This window comes from Mobula birostris, chromosome 10, assembly GCF_030028105.1.
Source record: "Mobula birostris isolate sMobBir1 chromosome 10, sMobBir1.hap1, whole genome shotgun sequence".
Classification (NCBI taxonomy): Eukaryota; Metazoa; Chordata; class Chondrichthyes; order Myliobatiformes; family Myliobatidae; genus Mobula; species Mobula birostris.
Genome location: NC_092379.1, coordinates 126,413,081 through 126,430,648, shown reverse-complemented (window position 1 = coordinate 126,430,648; position 17,568 = coordinate 126,413,081). Strand labels below are relative to the sequence as shown.

The 17,568-nt window shown below is 42.2% G+C and overlaps 1 protein-coding gene across 1 annotated transcript in view; it reads left to right on the top strand.

Annotated features, from left to right (window-relative positions):
- Positions 1-17,568, top strand: part of eda (ectodysplasin A) — a 269,459-nt gene that overhangs the window by 154,008 nt on the left and 97,883 nt on the right. The window contains exon 2 of the mRNA XM_072270941.1: positions 6,476-6,587. Within this exon, the coding sequence (XP_072127042.1) occupies positions 6,476-6,587 (112 nt within the window). The remainder of the gene's footprint in view (positions 1-6,475; positions 6,588-17,568) is intronic.

Here is a 17,568-nt window from a genome sequence, read left to right as displayed (position 1 = left end):
ATCAATATGAGTATACATTCCCTCCCCCCCGCCCCCCCCCATTGAATGGAAACAAAACAGAAAATGTTGGAAGTGCTTAGTAGATCGGTCAGCTTCCGTGGGGAGAGGAACCGTTAATGTTTTGGATCAAAGGTTGGAGAAGTGAGAGAACAGGAGCTTGTTTTAAGTTGCAGAGAGGAATAGTTAGGAGAGTGTAGTGAAGTTGTGTGTCAGGGAAGTGGAAATATCAAAGGCTGAACTGAAGTGACCCAGAATTGTTGGAACAGGGAACTCTGGTTTGTTATGGGCAACAGAAAAAATGTGAGAAGGCATCATGTTGCTGCAGTCTCTCCCATTATTAACTCTGTACCTTGATTGCATTTACAAAATTTGTTCCACATTCTCTGATTGATTGTGTTAAATGGGGGCCTCAGTCTTAACATGCTTCACATTTCAGTTGACACACTATCAGGTTGGTAAATTCCAGATTATTTGCTGTTGAATTAAATAATCTCATCCCTTGGTATTTTTTTTAGAGCAGAGGTTCCCAACTGTTTTTATGCTGGAAACCCCTGTTTGAGTGTGAATCTATTTTGTCACAGCTGCTGGTGTGCCTTCTTCATAGTTGCATCAATATGTTGGGCCCAGGATAGATCTTCAGAGATGTTGACATCCAGGATATTGAAGCTGCTGACTGTTTCCACTGCTATACCCTCGATAAGGACTGGTATCTGCTCTCTAACTTCCCTTTTTGAAGTCTACAATCAATTCCTTGGTATTATTGTGGTTGAGTGCAAGATTGTTGTGACACCTCTCAGCCAGCTGATCTATCTCATTCCTGTATGCCACCTCATCACCATTTCAAATAATTCAAAGAACAGTTGTGCCACTGGAAAATTTATAGACTGTATTTGAGCTGTGCCTTACTACACAGTCACAAGTGTAGACAGAAGAGAACAGCAGTCTAAGCATGCATCCTTGAGGTGTGCCTGTTATGGATGTCATCAAGGAAGAGAAACTATTTCTGACTCGTACTGACTGTGGTCTCCCGATGATGAAGCCAAGTATCCAATTGCAGAGTGAGACCTCTGCCTCTTTCTGAATGGGATTCATTGAAGTACTAATAACTGTCTCTGAAGTTGTATTTGTTTAAAAATTGCAACTTTATATGTCCACAAACTTTAGAAATTAGAAGTAAAAGCAGAAGAAATGTTGGACTATTTTGAACAGCTGGGAAAGGGAAACAGAGTCACACCCAAAATCTGTCATTAGGGTATATTTGTGAAAGTTTGCCTTTGGAAATGACAGCAGTGAGTTTTCTGAGATGGAGTTGGTGGGATTTCAGGATACCATCACCAGTTTCCTTGGAGGTTTTCTTCCACATCCAGTTTTTCCTGGATCCAGAGTAGAAGTCAGCCTGACTCATTGGCCCGTCTTCCTGTCTGTAGTTAGCACTTGGAGAACCTATGGCTAAAGATTCTACAACAGCTGTCAGGGTAGGGTAATGAAAGGGATCAATGTCCACCCTCTCCACAGCCACCTTTCATTTCAAAAGGAGGATTACCTCACCCTGGAAAGTGGGAGTGCTGAGGGATAGGATCCAGTACCAACATCCACCTACACACCCAAGCCTACAAAAACTGCTGAGAAGGTATTCAAAGTTCACTGTAAATTTATTATCAAAGTACATATATGTCATAATATACTTCCCTGAGATTCATTTACTTGCATTTACAGTAGAACAAAAAATACAGTAGAATCATTGGAAAAAACTCCACAAAAGACTGACAACCAACCAATGTGCAAAAGAAGGCAATCTGCAAGTAGGAAAAATTATAATAAATAAATGAACAAGCAAATAACTCATGTTGACTTTGCCATCTTCCCCCTTCATTTCCAGTCCCAAAGGAGGGGCTTGGCCCAAGTTGTCAACTGTTTATTCCTTTTCAAAGATGCTGCCTGACCTGCGGAGTTCCTCCAGCATTTTGTGTGTGCTACAGTAGATAGTTAATGCTGAGAACATGAAGGGTCATTAAAAGTGAATCCATAGATTGTGGAATTGGTTCGGAGTTGAGGTGAGTGAAGTCATCCATGCTGGTTCAGAGGTCTGTTGGTTGTAGGGTAATACATGTTCTTAAACCTCATGGCGGGGGACCTAAGGCTCCTGTACTCCCTTCCCAATGGCAACAGTGATAAAAGAGCATGGCCTGGATGGTGGGAGCCATTGATGATGGATGCTGATTTCTTGTGGCAGTATCCTTTTCAGAACTTACCTTTGCCCTAATGCTGCCTGTGCATTTCCTCAACTGCAAGATTCCTAAATGAAGTGAAAACCTTAAATATCTTAGCCACGAAGCTGTCCTCAGGAGTTAGTAATCTCCGTTTTAGCCGAGGTTGGATTATCTCTATCCTAATTTTTTAAAATATAGAAATGTGAGGGTTTGAGATATTTGCAATTCATTTGCACTTCAGCTACATCCAATCCATTATTGGCTGCCTGCTCAAACTTCATTAACTCTGTTCTCCTCGTCACAGTTTACTTGACCTGCTGGCTCTTGCAGGGTTTCCTGTTGCACCATTGCGGGCATTCTACATCAGCTCAGGAATGCGTGGCGACACTTGCCGGCTGCCCTCAGCACATCGTTAGATTGTGTCGCTTGTTAGTGCAAATAACGCATTTCACTGCATGTTTCGATGTACAACAAGTGAATCTGTATCTTCTCTTTTTTTGATTCTATGTTTTTATTTTCATTTTTTTGTTCTCCATGTACTTTTCACATCAGAACATTCCTTCTGGCGTTTTACAACTGCCTGGTCATTGTATTCTTTTTGTTTTCGAATGCACACTGAGGTGACTTTCTCCTTTAATTTTTATGCTTTTTTTGTTTGAAACCATATGCAGAAGAAGAATGAAATTGATTTTTGCAAATTCTGAATAAATTAGATCAATGTTAATGCAGGAGACTGCCCAGTCTGTCCTATTCCAGCTGGCTAACACTGCACTCAGTCGTGATAGCACCGCCAGTGTCTTTGTGTAGCTTATAGTTTACTCGTGCACAGTTGATTATGAAGTAAAGTCAGAGAATAGTTGAGTGCATTTGAGATTCAGAAAATGGGATGTTTTGAAATCCACTTGGAAAGTAACAAGCTGAAAGTACAAGCAGAAATGGTACACGCTGTAGGAGTTCACACTTCTCAGCCACAGTAACCTTTAAGCTACTGTAATTTTCAGTTCAATATTGCAGAATTGGAAGGTGCTGAGTGAGAGCTCGCCCTAAAACTGAAATGACATTAACCCTGTGCTTTATTAGCCTGTTCTCTGTCTCTTGTACAAACGGCTCAAAGAAGAATCAGAATCAGGTTTAATATCACCGGCAAATGTCGTGAAATTTGTTAACTTAGTGACAACAGTACAATGCAATACATGATAACTATAGAAACAAATAATTGAATTATAGTAAGTGTGTGTGTGTGTGTGTGTGTATATGTATATAAAATAGTTAAATTTAAATTTAGTAGTGCAAAAACAGAAATAATAAGAATAAGTAAGGGTACTATTCATGGATTCAATGTCCACTTAAGAATCGGATGGCAGAGGAGAAGAAGCTGTCCTTGAGTTGCTGAGTGTGTGCCTTCAGGCCTCCATCCTGATGGTAACAACAGGACGAGGGCATGTCCTGAGTGATGAGGGCCATTCATAATGGATGCTGCCTTTCTCAGGAACTGCTCTTTGAAGACGTCTTGGATACTACAGAGGCTAGCACGCATGATGGAGCTGACTAATTTTACAACTTTCTTTCGATCCTGTGCAGTAGACCCTTCCCCCCACCCCATACCAGATGGTGATGCGGCCAGTCAGAATGCTCTCCACAGTACATCTGTAGAATTTTTCGAATAGAAATTACAGAGTTTTGGAGAAATCTTAATTGGATTTGCTATCTGGTGAAAGATGTGATAGTAGTTGGTGTCCTGTTTTGCTATCTAAGGAGATTGATGAACCTCTCCTAGAACATCCTCCACAGGATTACCAGCTCTGTAGATATCAACAGATCAGATTCTCCGAAGCAGAATCGTAGGTACATGCATTATTATGTAACCGCTTGGCTTGCCCAGCTCGTGTTCGTCTGGGGAATCAGCCTGCAGCCTCACCAAACTGGGTAAGAAAGTTTGTGTGGATGCTGTGTGATGTACCCCCAACACTAAATATCAGACAGTACTCCATATGCAACTAAATGATAGACTTTATGAATCTTAAACTGAATATAGGGTTAGTAATGAAAATAAACAAAACAAAATAAAAAGGGCCAAAGTCAAAGTTGCAGTTGGGGCTCACTCAGTAGGCACTCTTCCACCATCGATTGCCTCCGAACGTCAACAACCTTCGGACCCCCGCTCAGACTCCACCCCGTCCGGCGGTCTACCAGATTCCTCCATTTGCGTCTTCTCTCTTCTTCTCTCCCTCCCCTTCGGGCAAAAGCCCGTGAAAGCAACTGTTTCCAGAGTCACAAGACAGGGCAACAAAATCCTGGTTGGCTAACATGCATCAACAGTCCGGTTAGCTCCAGCCATAACCCAAACATGGCCGCTACAGAGGAACCATTACTTTAGCAGTGAACATTACAGGACGTTACACATGTTTGGTGCCATGATCCAGGACAAACTAATAATTTCCCCACTTTTCATTTAGTCAGCATCCTGCTTTCCTGCCTCAACATTTAATTCAATGCATTGATAAAATGATTGTGGTCCCAATACCATCATCCTTTGTTTCTTTTGCTCTCACAATACACCCTTTTTTGCCATCTTTTCTGTCATCTCTCAGACTGTTTCCTCCTTTGTTCTTCTCCCCTTCTCTGCATTTGAGAATCTATCCACATTTCAGATGCAAGGTCTGAAATATATGGTGATAATGTTGCAGTCTCTCATGTCTTGCGGCACTGCTCCCTCTGTCCAGCACTGGCACAGTAGTTCGTGCAGGTGGTTTAGCAGGATGCCTTTTGCACATTTGATGGCCTTGGGTGGAATGCCATCCAATCCTGGTGCCTTCCCAGTGGGCAGGCTGTCGATGGCTTTACTCAGCTCTTTGGCAGTCAGCAATGCATCAAGTTCCTCCATGGCAGGCAGGCATTCCACGACATCTTGCGTGCTGTCCGAGATGCTGTTTTCTCTGGAGAAGAGTTCAGAGTAATGCTCCACCCATCTCTCCATCTGCTTGCCTTTGTCATTGATGGTCTCACCTGTTATGGTTTTCAGTGGTGCTGTCTTGCTTGGGGTTGGCCAGAGGAGGAGGCTGTTCAGCCCATTTGAACTGCAGGGGGAATTTTTACTACTCCTCTTCCTCTCTCCCTATTTCTCTGTTCCATACAATTGAAGGTCTCGTCACATGAATATTAACACACCTTTGATTCTTTTTCTGTCGTTTACTCACAAAGAAGAGCTCGTTTTCAAATACTATTTAGCTAGCTGGCATAATTTCAGATGCCGAAGGAAATTGGTGTAACTAGAGCATTAGAATCAGGACTAGTATTACTGACATGTTGTGAACTGTATCGTTTGCAGCAGCAGAACATTGCAATACATAAAAAATGCCATAAATTATATTTAGAAATATGTGTATGTATTTGTGTGTGTGTATGTGTATGTATATATACATATATATATATATATATAGTTATATGTATGTGTGTAAAATATGTATGTATATATACACATACATATACAGTACTGTGCAAAAGTCTTAGGCACATATATATAGTTCGGGTGCCTACAATCTTTGCACAGTACTGTATTTGTCAATGTAGAGCAGAGAGCGAGTTCCTAAATCAGGCAGGAGTAAAGGATGTTGGAAATGGCGAGAGTGGAGCAGCAGAGAGGAGTGCTGGGGTGGGGGGGATGCAGGGGGCACGGGTGCAGACACATCAGCCCTGAGACACCAGGCAAGGTCAATTGATTCCAAACAATTGAATTATAGAATGTCTGCCTGGCGCTTCCTGCTCCCTCCCATCTCCCTTCCCCTTTGCCCAACCACGATCCCCCTCTCCCTGCCCCCTTCCCACTCTCAATTCACAATAATGACTCATATCAGAATCAGGTTTATCATCACTCATGTCATTTTTTTTTGCAATAGCAGTACAATGCAATACGCAAAATTACTACAGTACTCTAAGTCTGAGGCACCTTAGCCATATACACTATGTGCCTCAGGATTTTGCGTAGTACTGTATATAATTACACAAAATAAATAGTGCAAAAATAGTGAGTTAGTGTTAATGGGTTGGCCATGCCATCACAGAGGGAAGGTGTAGGCAGCACCGAGGTCAGGATCGAACTGGGGTCCTCAGAATCAGCAAACACTAACAACATAAGACATCTGTGTTGATTACCTTTGAAGTGGTGAATGCTGAAACAATCATACTGTTCTGTTTCTGGACAACCTTCAATACCAGGTTTTCAACACTGAACTTATTATATATTTTTTGTATGTTTGTTTCACCAGGCGCACATAATAAATTATTTACCCATTGATGATCTGGCACAACGTCATGGAAGTCAAGTCCAGGTGATTCATCGGATGAAGCGCAGCCAACCCAAAGAGCCAGGGGAAAAAGGTGAGTAACTAGTCAAAGGGGATGGAGGTGAGAGCATGGGTAGAGGTACAGACTTGGTTTTAAAGGATGACAGACAGCTACAAACTTAAAACAAAATTCCCAAGAATCCTTATTAAAATTCTTATAACCATATAACAATTACAGCATGGAAACAGGCCATCTCGGCCCTTCTAGTCCGTGCCAAACTCTTACTCTCACCTAGTCCCACCGACCTGCACGCAGCCCATAACGCAGGAAAGGAATGCACGCAGTCCATTCCTTTCCTGTACCTACAGCTGTCCAATTTAACTTTAAACGACAACATCGAACCTGCCTCAACCACTTCTGCAGGAAGCTCGTTCCGCACAGCTACCACTCTCTGAGTAAAGAAGTTCCTCCTCATGTTACCCCTAAACTTTTGCCCTTTAACTCTCAACTCTCAAGTTATGTGTTGAAGTTTTATAATGTGCATCTTAATTGCATTGCTGTCATTATTTAACTGGGATCCATTACTTACAGGATTTTAAAAGCATGCCCTGCAACTGAGTGGCAGTATCTCTGATTATTGAACTTAATACAGGATCTAACATTATTATTGGATGTGGTCTTAACAACAATAACAGGAAACATTTGCACTTCAAATGAAAATGATCACTCCTATTCCATCGAATTTTCTTTGTATGCTTCCGTGCTTAGCCAGTTTTTTGCACTGAGTCTACCATAGTGAATATTTGCTGAGAAAGGCTTTAGGATTAGGATTATGAAGACACGTAGACGTCTTTTGTTGTCATTTAGTAATGCACGCGTTAAGAAATGATACATTATTTCCTCTGGTGTGATATCACAAAACGCAGGACAGACCAAGACTGAAAAAAACTGACAAAACCACATAATTATAACATATAGTTACAACAGTGCACAATACCATAACTTGATGAAGAAGTCCATGAGCACAGTAAAGTCCAAAGTTTCTCAAATGTCCCACATCTCACGCAGACGGGAGAAGGAAGAAAAACTCTCCCTGCCATGCCAACCACAATCCGACTCTGAGTCATCCCAAAACTTTGAGCTCTGATCAGCTCTCCGAGACCGAGTACTGAGTGCCATCTCTGTCCGAATGATTCGACCTCCTTCTCAGTCGCCAAAAGCAGGGAAGGCCGGGGATTTTGAGGCCTACCCTCCGAAAGATTCCCGACCACACAGTAACGACAGCAGCGAACGGGCATTTCAGAAATTTCTCCAGATGTTCCTCTGTGCTTTCACATCCATTCTCCATCAAATCAGAATTGTCCACGACCCCTATTAAACAGATACGATATCATTTTTCACCGGAGGGCTGCGCACGCACGGCGCGCCACCATCTTATCCTCCCGTTCTGTATTTTAATAAATTATCCAGGGGCACACATGTTCCAGCTCTTCAAGAACCACGGCAAAAGGAAGTAGACGAAAGTTTCACTGCCCTCTTAGAAGGCAGCATTGTGCTCTTGGACGTTATATTTAAATCAAGGATTGAACTAGCCCTGAGAACATATTTGTGGGATTTAACTATCTTAGTTTCAGTGGACTATCGTCCAGCTATCCAATTTTCCTCTGCTTAAATTAAATTAACCTGATACTCCAAGTAGCTGATAGTAATTTTGTTATATTTGCTAGATTTTAACTATATAGTTGCAGAGTTAGATTTTACAGAAATCGATCTCATTACATGATCTCAAGTTCAAGTTATTGGCATACATGCACAGGGTACATATTAATGGCATGAAAGCTTATTGCAACAGCAGCACATTACATTACATCAAGAGGACAACACAATTAACATAAACTTTAGTTAGGCAAATTATGCATAAATATGTGCAAAAATAAACAACAGAATAAATTTAATGACAGATATAAATAAGAGTGAAAAAAAATACGAGGGGTGATTGATAAGTTTGTGGCCTAAGGTAGAAGGAGTCAATTTTAGAAAACCTAGCACAATTATTTTTACTACATTTACACACTTAGTCCAGTGGTCATGGAGCATACGGATCCCTTCTTTGTAGAAGCCAGCATCTTAGACCTCCAGAAAGTGGTTCACAGCAGGGGTGATTGATAAGTTCGTGGCCTAAGGTAGAAAGAGATGAGTTATTAACTTCAAGCTTTCTGCATTTTCACTCAAAGAGTTGAACTGCACGTGCATGTAAGAAGAGCTGTATAACTCATCTCCTTCTACCTAAGGCCACAAACTTATCAATCACCCCTGCTGTGGACCACCTGGAGGTCCAAGACGCTCTCGTTACATGCATGTACAGTTCAACTCTTTGAGTGATAATGCAGAAAGTTTGAAGTTAGTAACTCATCTCCTTCTACCTTTAGGCCACGAACTTATCAATCACCCCGGCTGTGGACCACTTCTACAAAGAAGGGATCCATATGCTCCACGACTGCTGGACTAAGCGTGTACATGTTGGAGGGGACAATGTTGAAAAGTAAATGTGCTAGGTTTTCTAAAATTAACTCCGTCTACCTTAGGCCACAAACTTATCAATTACTCCTCGTACATATCCCAATGCAGAGTTGAATTTATTCAGGTTGGTTTAAGAACTTGTTGGCATGGGGAGGAAATTATTGAAGAACTTTAAGGTCTAGATCTTCAGGCCCCTGTACTTTCTGTCCGATGGCAGCACTGAGAAGAGGTGTCTGTTGGGATATCCAAGCATTTTATTCTGCCAATTGCACCTGAATGGAAAGATAGTATACTTGTGCAAACTGTGTTGAATTCATATTGGCTGGGTAGTCTAAATAACTTATTGCCAGAGAGGGATCTTTCAATCCAGGTGCCAACCAAGAGTTTAGATGGACTTTCTGAGTCTAACTTGTAAATGAGATTTACTTTCATCTAATGCAGTTGGATATTCTGTCCACATGGTGTCTCCTTAATCACACTCGACAATAGATTGACCCTAGCTTATAATGTATAGAACAATGGAAGTGACTGAAACGTCTATGAAAATTTTCTCTTGTCTGGAGACGCCTGTTTTTCCAGCATCCTGCAATTGAAAACCTTTTTTCTTGAAGAGTGGATGCAGTAATGACCTTTCCTTGGCATTTTGACACTTGACACTTGACTTTCAAGTAGATTCTTCCAATCTTGAGTTACATTCATGAACAGCTGATTTCAGTATCAGAAACCACTTTGTTTGGCATTGTTCCTACCTCTCTCCCACTTGGTCACCTCTTGTTCTAGCATCTACCATCCCCAACATCTTCCTGCCCAGTCTAAGAGAGGAGTGAGAGATGATCTCTATACAGATGTGGCTTTAGCATCAAATCAGACTGGCAGATCTACTCTCAGTCAATGTGTAAACTTGGCTGGTTCATATCCTGTGCAGGCACCCAATATGCTTGGCCAATATCTGATATGCACTATGAATATACACCATTTCGTGTGTGCTGATAACATTCTCTCCAAGGTGGCCTATAGTGAGCTCTGGGAGATTTACTTAGTTCTAGGAGGCTGTCACATAATTGGGGATCTCTACTGAACTTTATATGAAACTATCACATCCCCTTTGTGCAATGGTCTTGGACGGTCAGTATTCTTCTTATTTCAAGTCAAAAATTGGAGTAGGCCATTACTAGTGGAGTTAGAAAAGACCAGTTGGTCCGCTGAATCCTCTCCTTTCTCACCATGTGAAAATCTGTCCCAATGTGGATTGTAGTCCATTCTCCTGTGTGAGGTAAGAATCCCCATATGAAACAAAACAAATTCAGCGTATTTAATCATCCTGTCATCCACAGACTCCACAAACATTTCCTTCCACAGCAAAGCAACTACAGTCTCTTGAGTGATCCAGCATTTGCACATGGCAAAGTCACTACCTTACTCCCACCTAAACAGTCATCAGCTCCTATTGTTGTGCCTTGAATTTCGAGATTTTTATCTCATCCATTCACCAAAGTCATGGATCCTTCTGGTGACAGAGCAACTGCTTTAGTGAATGATGATCTCTGCATCCCAGAGTGTTTAAGGAAGTAGCCCAAGAAATAGTGGATGCATTAGTAATAATTTTTCAAAACTCTTTAGATTCTGGACTAGTTCCTGAGGATTGGAGGGTGGCTAATGTAACCTCACTTTTTAAAAAAGGAGGGAGAGAGAAACCAGGAAATATTAGACCGGATAGCCTGACATCGGTGGTGGGGAAAATGGCAGAGTCAGTTATCAAAGATGTGATAACAGCACATTTGGAAAGCAGTGAAATCATCGGACGAAGTCAGCATGGATTTGTGAAAGGAAAATCATGTCTGACGAATCTCATAGAATTTTTTGAGGATGTAACTAGTAGAGTGGATAGGGGAGAACCAGTGGATGTGGTATACTTGGATTTTCAAAAGGCTTTTGACAAGGTCCCACACAGGAGATTAGTGTGCAAACTTAAAGCACACGGTATTTGGGGTAAGGAATTGATGTGGATAGAGAATTGGTTGGCAGACAGGAAGCAAAGAGTGGGAATAAACGGGACGTTTTCAGAATGGCAGGCAGTGACTAGTGGGGTACCACAAGGCTCAATGCTGGGACCCCAGTTGTTTACAATATATATTAATGACTTAGATGAGGAAATTAAATGCAGCATCTCCAAGTTTGCGGATGACACGAAGCTGGGCGGCAGTGTTAGCTGTGAGGAGGATGCTAAGAGAATGCAGGGTGACTTGGATAGGTTAGGTGAGTGGGCAAATTCATGGCAGAAGCAATTTAATGTGGATAAATGTGAGGTTATCCACTTTGGTGGCAAAAACAGGAAAACAGATTATTATCTGAATGGTGGCCAATTAGGAAAAGGGGAGGTGCAACGAGACCTGGGTGTCATTATACACCAGTCATTGAAAGTGGGCATGCAGGTACAGCAGGCGGTGAAAAGGGCGAATGGTATGCTGGCATTTATAGCAAGAGGATTCGAGTACAGGAGCAGGGAGGTGCTACTGCAGTTGTACAAGGCCTTGGTGAGACCACACCTGGAGAATTGTGTGCAGTTTTGGTCCCCTAATCTGAGGAAAGACATCCTTGCCATAGAGGGAGTACAAAGAAGATTCACCAGATTGATTCCTGGGATGGCAAGACTTCCATATGATGAAAGACTGGATGAACTAGGCTTATACTCGCTGGAATTTGGAAGATTGAGGGGGGATCTTGTTGAAACGTATAAAATCCTAAAGGGATTGGACAGGCTAGATGCAGGAAGATTGTTCCCGATGTTGAGGAAGTCCAGAACGAGGGGTCACAGTTTGAGGATAAAGAGGAAGCCTTTTAGGACCAAGATTAGGAAAAACTTCTTCACACAGAGAGTGGTGAATCTGTGGAATTCTCTGCAGCAGGAAACAGTTGAGGCCAGTTCATTGGCTATATTTAAGAGGGAGTTAGATATGGCCCTTGTGGCTAAAGGGATCAGGGGGTATGGAGGGAAGGCTGGTACAGGGTTCTGAGTTGGATGATCAGCCATGATCATACTGAATGGTGGTGCAGGCTCGAAGGGCTGAATGGCCTACTCCTGCACCTATTTTCTATGTTTCTATGATAGCCGAATGGAACAAGAAGGACTAGAATTATCTTTCTATGGCTCCTTTTATTAGTTTCTAAAAAAAATGCAAAATAAATGACTGATGGTAAGAAACCCAACTGGAAAGGACAGACTTGTTCTTTCCAAGAAAGCACTGATTGTGACAAAATACTTTTTGATTGCTTTTTGGCTGGCATGTAAGAGAGAGATGACGCATATAGTCATAAAACACAGTTAAACAGGAGTCATGAGAGACAGCAGATGTTGGAATCTTAACAAACGAAAAACAAACTGCTGGAAGAGTTCTGCAAATCATGCGCATTGTTGGTGGCAAAAGGGTAGTTAGGTGAACATTTTTGAGTCAGATTGCTGCATTGGATGGATATCATAGAGGGAAGATGTTCAGTATACGTAAGTGAGCTGGAGGAGTGAGATGGGGTTGGTATTTTCGTTAGTGCACTACCAACGGGGAATAGATGGTGCTGTTATTCTAATTTGCACCTGGCCTCACCAAATTTGCATCCGGCTACACATAGTGCGATCATGTTGAGTATGATGTTCTCCTAAGGGGGTACTCCCTTAACGGAGAACAACTGTGTGGGAGTTATTTAACATGGGGAGGCTGATGCACAGTCAGCTACCAGATAGATCAGGTCAGTGTCCAGTGACCTTGAATGCAAGATGTCTGGGGACCCTACACTTTTGCAGCCCTCCTCCGCCTTCACTTCTGTTGTAAAGTGTCATCGTCTTCCACCATTTCCATCATTGAGGTCTTGGTTGGATCACTGTTTGTCTGGAACCTCCCCCTGTAGAATGCTGGGGACAGACCAGTTGGTTGAGGGAATGGGATGGGGGAGACATAGAAATGATGTGCTGCTGGAAGCTCAAGATGGCCATTGTAGACCAAGCACAGGTGCTCCACAAAATGGTTGCCAAGTCTACCCTTGGTCTCACTGATGTAAAAGAGGCCAAATTGAAAGTAGCAACTGCAGTAGACAAAGTTGCAGGAACTGACTCTCTGGTTCACCACCATCTGCCCCCTTCTCACACACCTTCTTATACCTTCCACTCTCTGGTTCCATCTGCCCATCATCTCTCTCTTATCTGCTTCCTCATAACCTTCTGCCCTGTCTCCATCCATCCCCATCCTGTCCCGCAACCCATGTTTTCTTTGTATCATCCACCACCTTCTGAATTAAACCTCTCCCTTCATCACCCTCCTCCTCACACATCTTCCCATCATCACCCATGTCACCCTAGTCCCACCTATCACCTATCTGCTCCGGTCTCACTCCTCTCTTCCACTCCTTTTACTGGCTATCTTTCCTCTCTACTCTCAGTCCTGATGCAGGGTCTCAACCTGAGATGTCAACTATCTCTTTGCCACTGTGGATGCTGATTGACCCTGATGAGTTCTTCCAGCTTTTATTTTGTTAAACAGCTTATTATGAGTATGTCAAACACTCCAAATAATGGAACTATGAATAACTGATCTTTTTACCATTTCAGAAGTATATGACCTTATTTCAGATTATATGAATGAATATGAAACAGCTTTGCGCTGTGGCTTGTTATTCTATTACACAGTAGCCTTTAATTGTAGATTGTTACTCAGTAAGCACCATTTGTAGATTTTCACTTGGAGCTCTTTTCCAAAACAGAACAAACCAAGTGCAGAGAAGGAAAGCTAATCTTGAAAATGCCACATTGTCAACATCTCTGAAGATCTGTCCTGGCCCCAACATGCTAATGTAATTATGAGGAAAGCATGCCAGTGGCTATATTTCATTAGGAATTTGAGGAGATTTGGTATGTCACCAAAGACTAGCAAATTTCTACAGATGTACCACGGAGAACATGTTGACTGGTTGCATCACCCTCTGGTGTGAAGGTACCAATGCACAGGAGCAGACAAAGCTGTAGTAGGCTGTAAACGCAACCAGTTCCATCATGGGCACGAGTCTTCCCACTATCAAGGAAATCTTCAATCTGCATTGCTTCAAAAAGATGTCATCTATTATTAAGGACCCTCAACCTACAGGGCATGCCTTCTCGTTATTACCTTCAGGAAGGCGGTACAGGTGCCTGAAGTTACACACTCAACATTTTGGGAACAGTTTCTTCCCCTCTGCCATCAGATTTCTGAAATGGTCATGAACCCATGAACACTACCTCACTTTTTGCTCTCTTTTTGCATTACTTTTTTTTCTTTCTTACTGTCGCTTATTGCAATGTTTTGTGATGCACTGTACTGCTGCCACAAAACAACAAATCTCATTATGTATCAGCGATAATAAATCTGATTCGTGAAGATGATAGATTCTTATATAATATATAGATATGTTCATTACTTGACTTGGGTCAAGTATTCACATTTGTAGATGATACCAAAAATGGAGGAATGGTGAATTGTGAGAGGAATATCTGTACTTTTCAGGTGGGAGATGACAATGAATCCAATGAAATCCAAAACATTATATTTTAAAAGGAAGTGAGGTTGTATTCAGCAGGGTCAATTCCAAAAGCAGCAGAACATTGACCATAGAACAGTACAGCACAGCAGCAAATCCTTTGGTCCACAATGTATGTTCCAAACACAATGCCAAATTAAACTAAACTTCTTCTCCATGCACATAATCTATTTCCCTCTATTCCCTGCATACATGTGTCTATCTGAAAGTCTCTTAAACAGCTACCAGCACAATTACAGAATGCATCTGGGCATATATACTGTATATTTTCTGTTGTAAGTTGGGGGGGCAAGTTGAGAAAGTTGTTTAAAAAAATACAAGTTGATTAATTAGAGTACAGGAACAGGTAGATCATGGTGATTTTCTTTATAAAACATTGGTTTCAGGTATTGTGTCCAGTTCTGGATGCCACACTTCAGGAAAGATATGAAGGGTTTGGAGAGGTGCCAGGTCTGAATCCTTGGAGAAGGATCATTTTTTGTAATGAATTATGATGCACTTATGACAGTTTGCACGCTGTATTACTCCATGACTTTGAGCTTAATTGCCTTGGTAATAGATGCTAAAATTGGCCAATACTGTAAGTACATCATGAACTCACCGCAAAAGTGACTGCCACATCTTACATGATAGCACACTGGACTGGAGACAAAACACATGCCTATTCTAGAAATCTGTTCATTGTCATTTGCATGTGTCATGCAGATTACATGCCACAGTTGGTAACGTGGTTCAGCTGCTGTCAACGCTGTCTTATTCGTGACAAGTGGCCACATGCAAGAATTGCTGGCATTGAAACCCATTTCTTGTGTAATTAGGAAAGAACAAGGACATAATTTAAAAAAAACCTTTAGGCTCCATTAGCTTTCCGAACCATCAAAATGGATTAAGCAATTTCTATTCAAGTTTTTGTCAACCACCACTTTGCAAAACTAATCTTGTGTCAAATTCTCGTAATGACACTGATGTATTTTGATTTAGGAAAGGGAAGTTGCGGTAGAACCTTATTTATCTGGATCCAAGGACTGATAGAGTTGAGGGTTACCATAGGTCTGAGATCCAGGGTTGGGGGAGCCGGGGGGAAGTAAACTAGTATAAGAGCAATTGAATTTTTTTTAGATTATGAAGACACGTAGTCCCCTTTTATTGTCATTTAGTAATGCATGCATTAAGAAATGATACATTATTTCCTCCGGTGTGACATCACAAAAACACAGGACAAACCAAGACTAAAAAAACTGACAAAACCACATAATTATACATATAGTTACAACAGTGCAACAATACCATAACTTGATAAAGAAGTCCATGAGCACAGTAAAGTTCAAAGTCTCTCAAATGTCCCACATCTCACGCAGACGGAGAGGGAAGAAAAACTCTCCCTGCCATGCCGACCACAATCCGACTCTGAGTCATCCGGAAACTTCGAGTTCTGATCACCTGTCCAACCCCGAGTACCGAGCGCCATCTCTGTCCGAGCGATTCGACCTCTTTCTCGGTCACCAAAAGCAGGCAATGCCGGGGATTTTGAGGCCTATCCTCCAAAAGATTCCCGACCACGCAGTAACGACAGCAGCGAATGGGCGTTTCAGAAATTTCTCCAGATGTTCCTCTGTGATTTCACGTCTGTCTCCATCAAATCAGAAATTGTCCACGGCCCCTATTTAACAGATACGACATCATTTTTCACTGGAGAGCTGCACACGCATGGCATGCTGCCATCTTCTCCTCCCGCCTACAACATAGGAGTACGTTGGGGAGGAAGGTAAGGTAAATAGTGGATGTGATAATTACAGGGAAGCACAGAAAAATTGCATTAGAATACCAAATTAGATGAGAGAAAGGAATAACTCTAAAATGAGTAAAAGTTTCTGGGTTCCTGTATAATGTGAGGGAAGTAATAAGATCCAAGACCATTGGTTAATTATTGTTAGATGTACTAAGGTAAATCCATTCATACGGATCAATTCATTACACCGGTACGTTGAGATAGTATAAGGTAAAACAATAACAGCATGCGGAATAGTGTTCCAGAGAAAGTGCAGTGCAGGTACATAATAAGATGTCAGGTCATAACGAGTAGGTTGTGAGTTCATGGTTACAACTTATTGTACTAGGGAACCGTTCAATAACCTTGTAACAGTGGGATAGAACTTGCATCTTTGAGCCAGGCAGGATGGGAAGTGCTTTCACGCTTTGTATCTTCTGCGTGATGGGTGTGGGGAGAGGAGAAAACGCCTGAGATGGGTGCTGGCTGCTTTACCAAGGCAGTGTAAAGAGTGGACAGAGTCCATGAAGGAGAGGCTGTTTTCTGTGATATGCTGAGCTGCGTCCACAGTTCTGCAGTTACTTGTGGTCATGGACAGAGCAGATGCCATACCTAACCATGATGCATCCGGATAAGGTGCTTTATATGGGGCATCGATAAAAGTTGGTGAGGGTCAAAGGGGACTTGGCGAATTTCTGTAGCCTCCTGAGTAAGTTGAGATGCTGGTGAGTTTTCTTGGTTGTGGTGTCAATGTGATCGGACCAAGATGGGCCTCAGGTGACGTTCACTCCTAGCAACTTGAAGCTCTCAGTCCTTTCAACCGCAGCACCATTGATGTGGACAAGAGCAAATGTACCAACCCCCTTCCTTTCAATGTTCAGTTCTTTGTTCTTCTGACATTGAGGGAAAGCTTTGTGCCATGACACCATGTCCCAGGGTTCTCTACCTCTTTCCTGCATTCCAACCCATTGTTACTTGAGATCCAGCCCTATCTACTGGTATCATCTGCAAACTCGTAGCTGGATTTAGTGCAGAATCTGGCCACGCAATCATGAGTGTACAGGGACTAGAGTTGGAGTCTGACGTTGCAACCTGGTGGAGCACCAGTGTTTAGTGTATTTATGCAGGATGTGCTGCTGCCTAACCTTACTGATTATGGTCTGTTGTCAGGGCCCTTGAGGGAGCTGAGGGAGTAATTGTCTCCGAGGTCTTGGAATTACAGAAATA